Below are 13,243 nucleotides of genomic sequence, written 5' to 3' on the forward strand. Positions count from 1 at the left end.
TAATCTTGAAGCTTGTGCCAAAGAGTTTAGACTTTCTTGGTTCTACATCACCTCCTGTCAGCAATAGTGGTAGCATGTTTTTGTTCTAAATGCAAATAATTTCTTGGCAAGCCAAAGCTACTTCGACTGTTTCTATCTGTCTTGGTGCTCTCGTAGTCACCTCTTTGACTTGGAATATACTAAGATTGACTTAGGAAAACATGAGTGTATGATGAACATGACTGACAGGTCATGACATGGATAACATGATGTATCTGTTGCATAAATCACAAAACCCTTTCCCCAGTCACATGTGGTGCATACCACGGCTTGTGGTACGCGAGTATGTGCCATACATGATTATACCCAGCAGCAGCAAAAATGGACCTTGAAAACTTTACAAAACTAGGGCTGGGCGAATATTCGGGTGTTTCGAATATTCGAACGAATATTACAGTATTCGAATTCGCTTCAATACGAATTTATATTATTCGAAATTTCGAAGTATTCGAAATGAACGAATATATGTATGTTTGACCGCACATAACCAGCGCCTCCTAGAATTTTCAAGGCCTCTTCACTCCCTTCGTTTCCCTGTCTGACGTCACCACACCTAGCCCGACGAACTGGTGGGCAAGGTGAGGACCGGTTGGGGAATGCACAGTCAGTCACTCCTGAACTTGTTTGGGCCTGCCACAGCGAGGTGCTACGCTGCACAAGAATTTGGAAATAGTGCTGGTGGACGTGCTTTGGAGATTTGTGCAAGTCTTGACCCTATCTGTGTTATTTGGAGTGCAAGCAGTGAAGTTTCGTGACGTGAAATTACCAGGAAGTCCGCAGGATGGGCCGCTGCTGCGTGCCGAACTGTCGTGGAAATTATGACGGTGGACCGAAGGTCCGCTTGTTCTCCTTCCCTAAAGACCACCGCAGGGTAAAATGGAAACGCGCTATTCGTCGGGAAGACGTCGACATCGATACTCTGCGTGATCCGAAGGCAAGAATTTAAGATTTGTACCAATAAATCTTCACATAAAGCCAGGCCCGTAGCCAGGAATTTCTTTTCGGGGGGGGGGGGGGGGCAGCCGAGCAGCATTGTGTTTGATGCAGCCAAGGTGATAGAAGAATATGGCATCAAGGTGACCGAAGAGGACGTGAAATCAAAAGAGGAAAGCTTGCCTGCAATAGTGTAAATTGCAGGTTACTGCGCCCACGCCGCTCTCAGAAAAATTCCCTGTGAAGATTGTGCGGCCAACATCACGAGACGAGATAGGGATATGCCAATGGGAGATGATATGCTAATCGAAGGCCTCACAAGAGGGGCCCTCAAGTTTCCCCAACCAGTAGTAATCAGTGCTGTTCTTCACACACAACTCGTGCTAGAAAAGCTAACCTCAAAAGAGAACATCGCCCGCTTTCATGCAGCACGGCACCAAAGGCAGCTTCTTCTCAGTGTGGTGAAGCACCTCTTAATTGACAATGAAGATTTGGACATTTGTTGCAAAGGACACCATCCAGACACAGTGCTTCATAACATATTGTGGGCAGCCACCAACACCTTACTGAAAAACTACGTCCAAATGAAAACCGACAAGTTAACGGCGGCAAAGAAGGGTGCAGCACTGAAGAGAAAACTGAAGACGCTTAATTAAGCTACCTTTAACGGCATGAAAATTCGCCTCAGAATAAATAAATGATGCAGTCTGCATGAAATATATTTCATCGTAGTTTATTTCTATTTAATCAAGTAAATCGAAAGACGCCACGCCGTAGTCTGACACGCTTCTAACACTACGGCTTTCGGGCAAAATAATCAAAGCTTCCTTTAGCATGTCTTAGTTTGACATACCTTGCCCTCGAGTTTACATCTGCATGCTTGAGTGAAAAGTACATATATGTGATTACCACTGCGACTTGTGTGAGGCAACCCCACACACGTCTAGCGCATGGAAGTGAGTAGAGCCTGGGCGGCTAGCAGACAAACTTTTTCGCGAGGCGCGGCCCACTCGGGCAAGGCGCGTGACGTCACGGAGGGAGTGCGCAGGCCTTAACCTGTTCTAGGTGGCTTTGACATAACCCCCTGTAAAGGTGGTTTCACTGCAGCGCAGGTTGTTGTACCGTGAAACCACCTTTACAGAAGAAATCTGCACTGCCGCGAAGCCACACTTCAAGGTTAAGTGTACATTCTTTTTTTTAAGTTTAAATCGTGTTATATGGGATTATATGCGCTAAGTATAGTAATTTTTAAATTTTAACATATTGTTCCACTTCTAATCTGCACCCTACTGCTATTCAAATCTTGATACTATTCAAGGTTGCTTCCACTATATTTCAAACCCAAAAAGTGACATTCGCTCATACCTAGTTCCAATTCTTAAAAATATTCTCCAAGGGTCATGACAAAAACGCTCATTTTTCATAATAATATGCGCTATATACTATTCGAACTATTCGATTCGAAATTATTCGACCAAATCACTATTCGCTTCGGATTCGCTTCGAACCTCAAATTTGCTATTCGCCCATCCCTATACAAAACACTTTGCATGGGTTAAACAAGAGAAAGGCATACCGTTTGTTATAGTTAAAAATAGCTAACAAATGTGCTGCAACGAGCTGTAGCCAGCTACCATGCGGTGCAGATCGTAAATAAGTTTATGACATCAACGGTTGCTTAACATGGGTTGTGATGGTGGTGCTTGTCTAATGTCAATTGTGGTTGCAGTGTTGGCTATATGCTTTATAACAATGTAATAAACTTCACGCATGTACTCTTATGACTCAACAAGCTATATACTAGCATTGCCTGTCCCCACAGGAGTACGCTAATGAACGCTGCTTACACTTCGTTTTGATAAAAATGATGTCTGTTGTATTGCTAGTGCCAACATTATGTCGGAAGATGTTAAATGCCATTGTAGTAGACATGCCTGGTACACCCATGATATAATTTACACAGACTCCAATACACCTCGCAAGCCTTGGCTCAAAGCCAAAAAATGCAGCATATGCAGCTACTTCCTGGCTGCTTTGCATGAAATAAATTCCAACGTGTGGTATCTGCCGGAATTTTTTTGTCCCCTTGGTTTGATATTTGAAAAATTGCCGAATTTCTATAGTTGGGTACAACTTTAGAAGGCAGTGGCATTTCCACCTCAAAGGCAAATGAACCATGGCCACGCATTCTAAACCAACATCACAAGCAGAGCGGTCAGTCATCATCTCAATGGGCAATGTGGCCGAGTACGTGAACAGGACACTTTTTTTAGTCAGGGAGGCTATTGGCTGCCATGCTTTGGTCATCTGTGTGGGGCCTCTCTTGCCTTCTTAAGGGGGGACGCGGGGATCAAATCGCGAAAATCGCCACAAAATCAATTATTGGAAAACCCTTGTTTTGGCATTTGTGGTCTCTTATTTACGCAGTATCTAAACGATTACGCTGAAAACGCACTCTAAGTGCCCGAAAAAAATAATTTTGTAAGTGAGGTCGGTGAAAAAGAAGTCCAAAATCACGCTAAAATGGTGCAATTCACGCCGTCGTATCTTGTCTTTTCTGCCACTGAGCGCCGCCATTTTGGCGTCGTTTCAAAGCTCAAAGTTGCGTCTTTCCGTTCGCGCCCTTCTCGCTTGCAATCACCGCATAGAAAATGCGCAAACAAAGAAATCGGAGGGCGTTCTTACGAACCTTGCAATGTACGCGGCGCTCGGACTGCCGAGAAGGCGTCGGCTCTGCGGCGTGGGTGCAGTTTATTGTGCAAGAAAATGAATCTTTAGGCGTTACTAGTTGACAGGGGTGATTGCAAAGCTTCATCAAACTAATACACCACTATTTAGACCGCCTGATGACACGTTCTGCGGCTGCAAAAGTAGCGATACAGTCCAATATGCCCAATGTTTACATGCAGCCTTTTGCACTTGCGTTCCAGAGGGCTGCACAAACGCGTCTGCGGAAAATGATAGAGGGTAATAAACTTCCTGAATCAGGCCAAATTAAGAAGTAGAGGCCTGAAAGACTGCCTCCTGACAAGGACACCAATTATTACTGTCCTGGCACACTTTAGCACAAGGTCAACTGCAACCAAATCTTTGTTGTCCGTTTTCTCAAAAGAGTGTTTTGTGCCTGCCACTTCGCTTGTGGAAGCATTGCACGACTATGGCCCGGCCATAGTCGTGCAATTTTATGTTGTTTGTTTTACTGTAATCCACACACTGTGCTGTACTTCAACACAGTCTTGGAATTTTTGTTTAGACTTTCATTAATTTCTTGTTTTATAATTACTGCATGGCACAATTAGCTGAGACACAGGCATCTGACGTAATGTTCAGCAGAAAATTATTAGGGGTGTAAAAAAAAAATCTAAAAGTGTCATTAAGTACAAACAAAGTAGTTTCAGCCTCCTAGCATGTTTCATCACTGTGCCAGGCTTTCCACAAGCAAGGAACTTGTGAATTTTTATAAAATAAAATCTATTAAAGATACGTTCACAAAAATTTTAATTTGCCTTTTCAAGATGACTTGTATTATATGTACCAAATTCCATCAACCTAGGCCAAGAAACTAAAAAGTTGCAAACAATCCCCGCGTCCCTTCTTAAAGGGTCCCTGCAACACTTTTCCAAGTAATCATCGAGTGGCTTCATTATAGGCGTTTATTGCATCGCGAATCGACTGCCAAAATACTTTTCAGAATCCGTCAAGTCTGCATGGAGTTACAGGGATTTCTCGCACGCTTTAAGTGCTTTCTCTCTCCTTTCGCCCCAGCGATTGCTCTGAAAGGTACGCAGGGGGAATGACAAAGGGGCAAGAAGCTATGTCCGTTCATCAGCACACATCATGACCATGAGCACCTTTTTTTTCTTCGAAGGCATGGCTTACTTTCAATGTGATCACGAGCGAGCGGGTAGACACGTGACAACAACCCGCGAGAATGATTCAGCTCACGATGCTCAAGTCAGTGAATGGCTGTGGATTTTGGGCTTATGGTGCAGTCATCTGGGTTTATGGCATCATTTGTTGAGAGAAGAGCAAGAGATTTCTAGCTGACTTAGAGAATTAATTGTAAATTCCACGCTGCGTGCTGCGCTATATTTGGCTCGCATTCTCAGGAGCCTCAACTACCGATCGGCAGCGTTTTCTGACCATGCCGAAAAAGTGTTGCAGGGTCCCTTTAAGTTCTACTCCACTATAGAATGTAACACCAAAGAAACCCACAGTGCCTTGTCGCGATTTGTGCTGTGCACTTATGGAATGCTTGTTTCAGGTTGTGCTCCTCGGCGCCTTCAGTGTCACAGCAAAGAATACAGTACCGATTTCAGTACTGTACCTGCCCTCTTGAATGAGTAGGAAATCTGTCTTTGGAGACTTGAAGGGTCCAATTACACCAGCCATTACTTGCAGTTAGGGTCAACAATGTGAAGGCAGTTTCCAGCGTCTGAACCACTGTGCTACTGCTGTCGCTGAAGATGCCCACAGCCTACTCTGGGCACACTCTGTAACAAAAACACTCCACAAAAAGTGTACTTGGTGTGTGTGTAGTCAAAGATCTTCCCACATGAAGACTGTGAATGTCGACTTGCTGCACTTAACAAAAGTGGCAGCAATGGAAGTTTTTCGCTTTGTTAAAGAAAAAAAAGAAAGACTGGTCGCTTCCTCACAAATTGTACAAATATTGCATTTTTAATATTTTTTTTATCTCATGTTGAATAAAAGTTTTTATATAGACTACATTTTCTGTAATGTATAATAAATTGTGACATTAAAAGAAATATGCTACTGCAGTACAACTTCTATGGTTGCACACTTTGTCAGGAATATGAAGTCTTAAAGGGATCGACAACTGGTCACAACATGTGATTAGATCCTGGTAAAAATGAAGACACAGTAAAATATAGTGACAGTTTCCAGTGTCCTTTTCGCATTGTCAGTAGGATTTATATTTTTAAATCGTGTTTAAAAGTAACAAAAAAAAGTAACAAAAACCGGTATGTCGCACAGTCCGGCGAAAGAGCCTTGAAGCTGGATTATGGAGTCGATCACTTTTTGCTGTATGTGGTCACGTAGTCTCATGTTGTCATGCGCGCCATAATAAGTCCTGAAAATTAAAGTATGTATATTATTATCTATCCCCGCTCTATTTTGTGCTGCTTACGAGGTAAATTGGAGTTGAACGGTGAGAAGCAGTGCTGCCTTCGCGGTAACCAGTGGAACATGTCGAGCCGCGGCGCATGCGCGCGGAGTGCACGCATGCGCGGCAAACCACCGCGCTCGAACACAAACCGCTCTCGCGCTCACTGTTTGCAGCATCGGTTGTCACTTGTGTTTACGACTTCATATTCGCCGCAGATTGAAAAATTCTGATTACAAATGTTTCACGGCGTTTTCCACGTTACCGTTCCGTGATTAGACACTCTCACCGGTAAGCTTTCCGTTGCGCTAAAGAAAATGGGCACCATAAAAATTGTCGGTCCCTTTAATGCCAATTGTGCTAGCAACTCCTTGCCAACTTCATTGAAAACGGCCTGAATTGTGAATCTGCTTTTATAGTTACGATACTGTCGATATAGCCACTACACAACAGCAATGCGACAGATATGCACCTGGGGAAAGAAAGAAAAAAACCTCGGTCAAGACCCCTCTTTACCAGCCGACCACTGCATACATTGTCCTTCCTTCCATTATCGCCTTTTAGTGCCGATACTCTAAAGCAGACAAGGTTGCGTTTAAAAAAATTGCTGCAGATCCCACTCATTCTGGGAGTCGATGCCATGCGAAGCAGTAGGCGAGTAGTGGCTTATACCGAATTTTTTTTTTTATTGCTCTCAGTCAAGTGTTGAGAGTTGGACCAACTTCTTTGTGCATTTCGAGTAGTATATCATGGGCAGTCCCGTAGCAAGGAACTTTTTGGGGAGCAGTGGGTAGGGAAGCACTTGTTGAAGACCTTGCCATTTGAGGAAAGCACCCATTTTGAGGAAGGCACCTATACGAGGAAGCAACTATTTGGCGGGAGGGGCCTCCTAAGGCCCTTCACCCTCCCTGGCTATGGGAGTGACCACGGTCTTACCAGGCACGTCGACTACACAGATGCCCAAAGGGTATCCTGTGGTCTGACGTAAAGTCGCGACTCACCTTGGAGCACAGATGTCAGCTTTATCGAAATGAACTGCACGCCACGGTGTGTGATGATGTGCACATCATAAGAAGCGGCTTTGCCGTATTCCTCCAGATTGAGCAATGAGTGACCATAGCTTGGCGAACCATAGAAATTAATATGTATTATTTATTACATTCTTACAAATGGTGATAGCGAACACTGCAACCACAGTTGACGTTGCCGCAATATGAAGCCATTATAGGGCCTTTTTTGTAAGCAGTTTCAAGCACTGGCGTGGCTCTGTCGATGAATACTTGACTGCCACACCGAATGTTTGAGTTCGATTGCTGCTTTCGCCGTGATTTTAACTTTTTTCTTCCCTCTAATATTTCCCTCACCGAGAACGCTGCCGAAGCCTGTCCCACATTTTCTGCAACACGAGCTCCTTAATGCAATCTTGTAAAGATTTTTTAAAGTTTTATCGCTGTTCCTGGTTTGATACGGACTGTGTATCAGCAGTGGCTCATACCCACGTTCCATGGGCCGTGGTATATGGGTATGTGCCACACGCAACTGAAGGAAAGGGTTTCATGACGTACGCGACAACTATCTCAAGCCTTTGATGCTATGACCTGTTCGTGTTCGCCATACACTAGTTCCCTCCCATGCCAATTTTGGTGCCAAGCTAAAGAGACGACCACGAGAGCGCCCAGGCGTAGGTGCGGCTAAATAGACCCGCAGATTGAAACGTTCAAAGCGCCTGCAGTTCGCTAATAAATGCTTTGCACTTAAAATTCTATGTTGATGTGCGATGCATGCTTTCATTTTGGACAAGTGTTCCATCAAAGTACACGTGTCACTCCACAAGTTTGATCAAACAACACTGATACTCACTTATGAAGCTCCCTCCCCCTTTTCCTTTTGTGAGCTGCCTACATTGTAGTGCTATGCATCTGAGGAGATTGAAACACCCTCGTTTACTTGAGTGGCCATGGCAAATTAGTACCATGGATCATGCTTGTCGCCTGCTAAAAAAAAAGAGTAGTTTCACGCACCCCATTGTAGGCAAGACTGAACACAGATTCCTGGGTGCAACAGGGCAATTTATTAATGACAGATTTATACATGACCTTGCAATCTCAAAACATCCTTCTGTTCCCCTAACTAACCTTGGCATGTAGCAAAGCATGTCAGTGCAGTGCTCCACAGATGAATCACAGGAACTAGGACTAGGGGACATCCCAAATTAAGTTAGCTAAAACAACATGAAGCAACTTTGCGCAATACATTGACACCGGTACTGCAAGAAAAATTTGTTAGTAAAATTTCCACGAGTAGCAGTGTTTCAGAGCCTTTTAGCTGCTCGTGACAGGTGAACAAATGAAAACTGCCCCAAATTTTTTTTCCCCCGCACTACCACAAACAAATGCACCTCACTAGCAGGCAAAAAGAAAAACTGCCAAGCTGTGATTTATTACATCACCACCAGTTCATCAACCAGTCTTCACAGCAAGGTCTGCAAGAATGTCACCAACCACATCCTTTTTTCCTCTTCAGAAGAAAAAGAAAAACTAGGCGAAAGAACACTTGTGTTTTTCCAGCGAAGACAGAAGTGCATGTTATGTACAAGCAGTTTTTTTTTTCTTTTTTGTGGGCCGCCCTTTTGGGCACCTTTAGTCCACATCCATCTTGTCAGTCGCCTCTTCAGACTCTGTTGCTTCCTCAGACTGAGACGGCGTGTGTCCCCCTTCTGGGGCTTGTCGCGCGGGGCTCTCAGCCTTGGGTGGCTTTGGTGCTACTGTGAGGGCTGCCAGGAGGGCCTCCATGGCTTTCGCCTCCTCCCGGAAGCGAGACACCAGAACTGGAGGATCCTCATACAAGGGAGCCTTCGACAGTGCGCCCATAGCACCGTCAAACCAGTTCTGTCGCTCCTCCACAGCCTTGGCAAGTTTCTGGTAGGCCTCCTCCTGCGACCGAGCTTGAAGGTCGACGAGGGCCTTACGAGATTTCTGCAGTACGGCACCCATCTCTTCGGCAGCCAACCCTCGCTCCTCGTGCTCCTTGCAGCGGTTCTTGATGGGCTGGCCTATCTCACGCAGAGCGTTCAGCTTTTCCACGTACTGGTTCTTGGCCACCTCTTCGCCTTCTGTGTAGAGCCAGTTCTCGGTCTCATTAAGCATGGCGAGGAACTTTTCCTTGTCCTTCTCGACGATGTACGCCTTGAACTTGTCTGACAAGTGGTCCCGCATCTCGTAGACGTACTCCTCCACGGCATTCTTCGCGTCCACGCGCTCCTTCTCCATCCGGTCACTCTGCACCATCTTTACCTCGGCCTCGACCAATTGGTCCATCTCTGCGGGAGACAGCTGCGGTACTTGGGACTCTATGGGCAGCTCAAGCGTCTTGGTCTTTTCCTGCACGTGCAAAAGAGGCAGAGAGAGCAGTCGTTAGAGGCACAGTGTCTAGTGGCGGGGGCGGCAATGCCTACAGTTTTGGTCGGCTCTGGCCTCTCTTCCTTGTTGGCCTCGTTGGCCTGGTTGGTCTCGGGACCCTTCTCGACTGGATCCCCTCCCTCGCTCGGGGGCACCTGGGGTAAAGGGGGTAGGGGAAGATAGGGAGTTTAGATTCAGAAAAATCTCGCCAGGCCCTTCATGCAAAGCATAAGGGGAACAGGAAGGGTAGGGGGTGGGGGGGAGGCAGACTCACCTCATCGCCACACGCCGCCCCCGCCGCTGCTAGGTCGCCACCATTTGAACACTTCTCCGGGGCAGCACTTGCCTGTCGGCCATCATGCTTGACACGGTCAACTGCCGAGGCGGACACCACAGAGAAGATGCCGTGCAGGTTGAGCCGCACTTTAACCTTGACCTTGGTGGCCTCATTGTCGGCTGCGGGAGCAACCTTGTTCACGTTGAAAACGCCGAGCTGCAGGTCGGGATAGGGCACAGCAGCATCAGCTGTGTACCTGGGTGCAATAAGCAAGACATTTTCCATCAGGACGTGCAGACACTTGAGAAGTTTAGACAGTGCAGAGAAAGATTTTAAGGTTTACTTCCTATTCATGTTACGTTCTAAGGATATATTTGATTTCGAATGTCTAAGGATATTTTTCCCACGTGAATGGCAAAAATGACAATGCTGAATGCTTCAAAACAAAGCCTACATGCTTTGTATGCAAGTCTTGTATGCGAACCATAAATTCTCTTCAACACTTTGCCTCCTTTCTTTTAGAGAACAATACATGGATGATGCGAGATTAGAAGAGTGATTATCACCTGCACCCATGACAGTTTCTTGCTAACATCTATTCCCTTGGTTGCATGCTACCTCTGCGATGTGTGCACGCACGAAAAAGGAAGAAAAGACTGCTTTACAGTTCGTCAGTTATGGGAAACTAACAAACGGCTGCCCTCTTCACCTCAGTTGGTTCCAAAGGTCAACCACACAAGCCTTCGAAAAGGCCATCATTTGCTGCGTACTTTTAGAAGCAGAAATATTTACCTACGTACTGTTGCACTTACTTAAAAAGCTTGTTTAATGCATTTAAGCTCCCTGCACAACTGTTTAACACTCAGCTCACTAGCGAAATGCAATGTTACTGCACCAAAAAGCAATGCATAAGACTGAACTTTGCACACTGCAGGCAAGGCGCAAAACAAAAGCCACTGTCCGCACCTTGCCGTGCCTTGTCCAAAAAAATCCTGCGCCAACGTCGTTCTTGTGGGGGTCTTGGTGTAGTTCTAAACCTTGCGCTTAATGCAGCTCCACTACCGTGAAACCTGACGAAGTGTGTAGCGCGTCAAGCACGCAAGCACACGCTTTGCCTCGACAAGCATGTGTGCCATGCGCAGCCCATGTATCAGCTGAACGTTTCAAAAGAGTTTTTTGCGACTTTAGGTAAATTATTGAGATTGATTCTTGGTTACTTCTGTATTTTATATTATTTTAGACCTTGTCAGTTTATTTTGCACTGGTTTTGAGCATTGTTGGCCTTGTTTTAGGCCTGTATTGATCACTGCATGACCATGCGACACGAGACAGTGGATGGATGACAAGCCGGGGCCCTAAAGTACTATGCACTAAGACGCAATGGTGCACTGACAGCAAGAGTACGTTCAGCACTTACCTGGCTTCCAGAGAGAAGGGCTTGCTCCGATAGAACGTGAGCATCTTGCTGAAGGGAACCTGGTGCCAGCGCGGGAACACCTCGGCACGGCCTTCTTCGCCCTTGCTGGGGGCGTAGCACAGCTCGATGGGGTAGGGCTGCGCGTCCACCACCTGGAACTCTCGCACTTTGAAGATGGGCGAGAGCATGGCGCACTGCAGAGCGCAGCCGCGCGCCACTGCCTCGTCCTGGTTGAGTGTCGTGGACGGCTCCCGGTTGAACACCTTGCGCACCAGTTGCTTGATCGCCGGCACCCGCGTGCCTCCTCCTACCAGTTCCACGGAATCCACGTCCGAGGGGCGCAGGCCAGCCTCGTGCAGCGCCCGTGCCAGCGTGCGCTCGGTGCGCGCCAGGTGCTCCGCCGCCATGGCCTCGAACGCCTCGCGTTTCATCCTGCCGGCAACGTCGCGGTCGTTCATAAAGCACTCGATGTTGAGGGGCAGCTCGTGAGGGTTAGCGCTCATGTTCTTCTTGAGCTTCTCGCACTCCGTGATTAGCCGGATGAGCGCCCTCCGGTTGCTGGACACGTCGAGGTTGTAGCGCTCCTTGAACTCCTGCACGAAGTACCGCACCAGCACCATGTCGAAGTCACGGCCGCCGACGCTCTCGAACGCGGTGGCCATCATCTTGAGTCGGTCCCGATTGAAAGCCACGATGCCGACCTGCAACGCCGAGTGGCCCATGTCGACGAAGGCCACGATTCGCGGCTTCTCTTCGGGTAGGTCGTTCTTGTAGAAGCCGTAGCTGAGCGCTATGGCGGTGGTTTCGTTCATGAGCTTGAGGCAGTTGAGGCCCGCGATGCGCGTCGCGTCCAGCAAGGCCCGACGCTCGGCGTCTGTGAAAAAGTGCGGCACGGAGACGACGCAGTCGTTGACTTTTATCTTCAGCGCGGTCTCGGCAATGTCCTTCAACTTGGTGAAAAGCATGGCAGTGATTTGCGTGATCGAGAAGCCCCTGTCCTCGTTCAGGTAGCGAACACGGACGCCCACGCGCCCGCCACCCAGGTCCACCAACGAATAGGGCAGGAACGTCGCCTCGTGCTTGACTAGCGGGTCGCCCATCTTGCGGCCCTGCAGCCTCTTGAAGCCGAACACGGTATTCCTGAGATTCGTCACCTGCTTGTTCTTTGCCGACACGCCCAAGTCACGCGTCTTTTCGCCGAACGCCACATAGGACCTGCGGGGAAGGCGACGCAAGGCACGTTTTTTAACACACGCGCGGCCACTTTGTCGGGGAAACGCCAGTCAACACTCGCCCCCCAAGGCCGGCGTGGGCTGGCGGCGGGACTTGGGATTTCATGCGGGGCAAAAAACGGCTTTAATGAATGGAAATTAACCTTCAAACCTTCGCCAAGACGAGACGAGCTCGTTACGCGTCAGATGCGGGCCCTTAGGCTACTCTACGGAATGAACAGGAATTGAAAAGACAACTTACGGCGTGACTCGCTGGCTGTACTCATTGGCGATCGTCTCGATGCCACCGGCACGAGCAACCGCAATGAAGCAGTTCTCGTTGCCGAAGTCGAACCCGATCACTGACATCGTCGCACGATAACAAACGACACTGAAAGCGCACCGGATAATTCAGGTGCTCGAGCTGAACAAGAATGAATCGACGGTCGCAGCGGTACAACTAGGCCCCGCTTCGAGAACTTTCTCGATCTTCTCGTCGCTTTTCCACAGGCTTTTCTCGCCCCTTCGCAACCCCAACGCCGGTTAGAATGTTACGTCAGCGAAGGAAGAAACCTCTCGACCAATCACAAAAAAGATGGTGCTGTTGCGAGCAGCCGCCACGAGGGCATTTCCGCGTCGCAGTCAGCGGTACGGATGATGATAGTGTTAAAATGTCAAATTTTACAAATTATGATAGCATTTACTTGCAACGTCTTACTAAATAAACATTTTTTTACTAAATAAACGTAATTTTGGTGAATGAAGGCTTTCATTTAGCATTAACTGCTAGATAAGGGAGCAAGTTCGGATTAATTATACATCAGTCGTTCTTCACATCAA

General features: G+C 47.3%; 1 protein-coding gene and 1 pseudogene across 1 annotated transcript; one reads left to right on the forward strand and one right to left on the reverse strand.

Annotated features, from left to right (window-relative positions):
- The first annotated feature begins 820 nt into the window (after positions 1-820).
- Positions 821-1,693, forward strand: LOC119381782 (uncharacterized; annotated as a pseudogene).
- Positions 1,694-8,148: 6,455 nt separating this feature from the next.
- On the reverse strand, positions 8,149-12,950 carry LOC119383489 (heat shock protein 105 kDa). Its single transcript, XM_037651651.2, has 5 exons — positions 12,666-12,950; positions 11,193-12,407; positions 9,773-10,031; positions 9,555-9,653; positions 8,149-9,480 (listed from the first exon to the last, which is right to left on the reverse strand). The coding sequence occupies exons 1-5, from the start codon at positions 12,770-12,772 to the stop codon at positions 8,740-8,742; spliced, it is 2,421 nt and encodes an 806-aa protein (XP_037507579.1). The 5' UTR covers positions 12,773-12,950; the 3' UTR covers positions 8,149-8,739.
- Positions 12,951-13,243: the final 293 nt, after the last annotated feature.

Source organism: Rhipicephalus sanguineus, chromosome 2 (assembly GCF_013339695.2).
Source record: "Rhipicephalus sanguineus isolate Rsan-2018 chromosome 2, BIME_Rsan_1.4, whole genome shotgun sequence".
In the NCBI taxonomy this organism is placed as follows: Eukaryota; Metazoa; Arthropoda; class Arachnida; order Ixodida; family Ixodidae; genus Rhipicephalus; species Rhipicephalus sanguineus.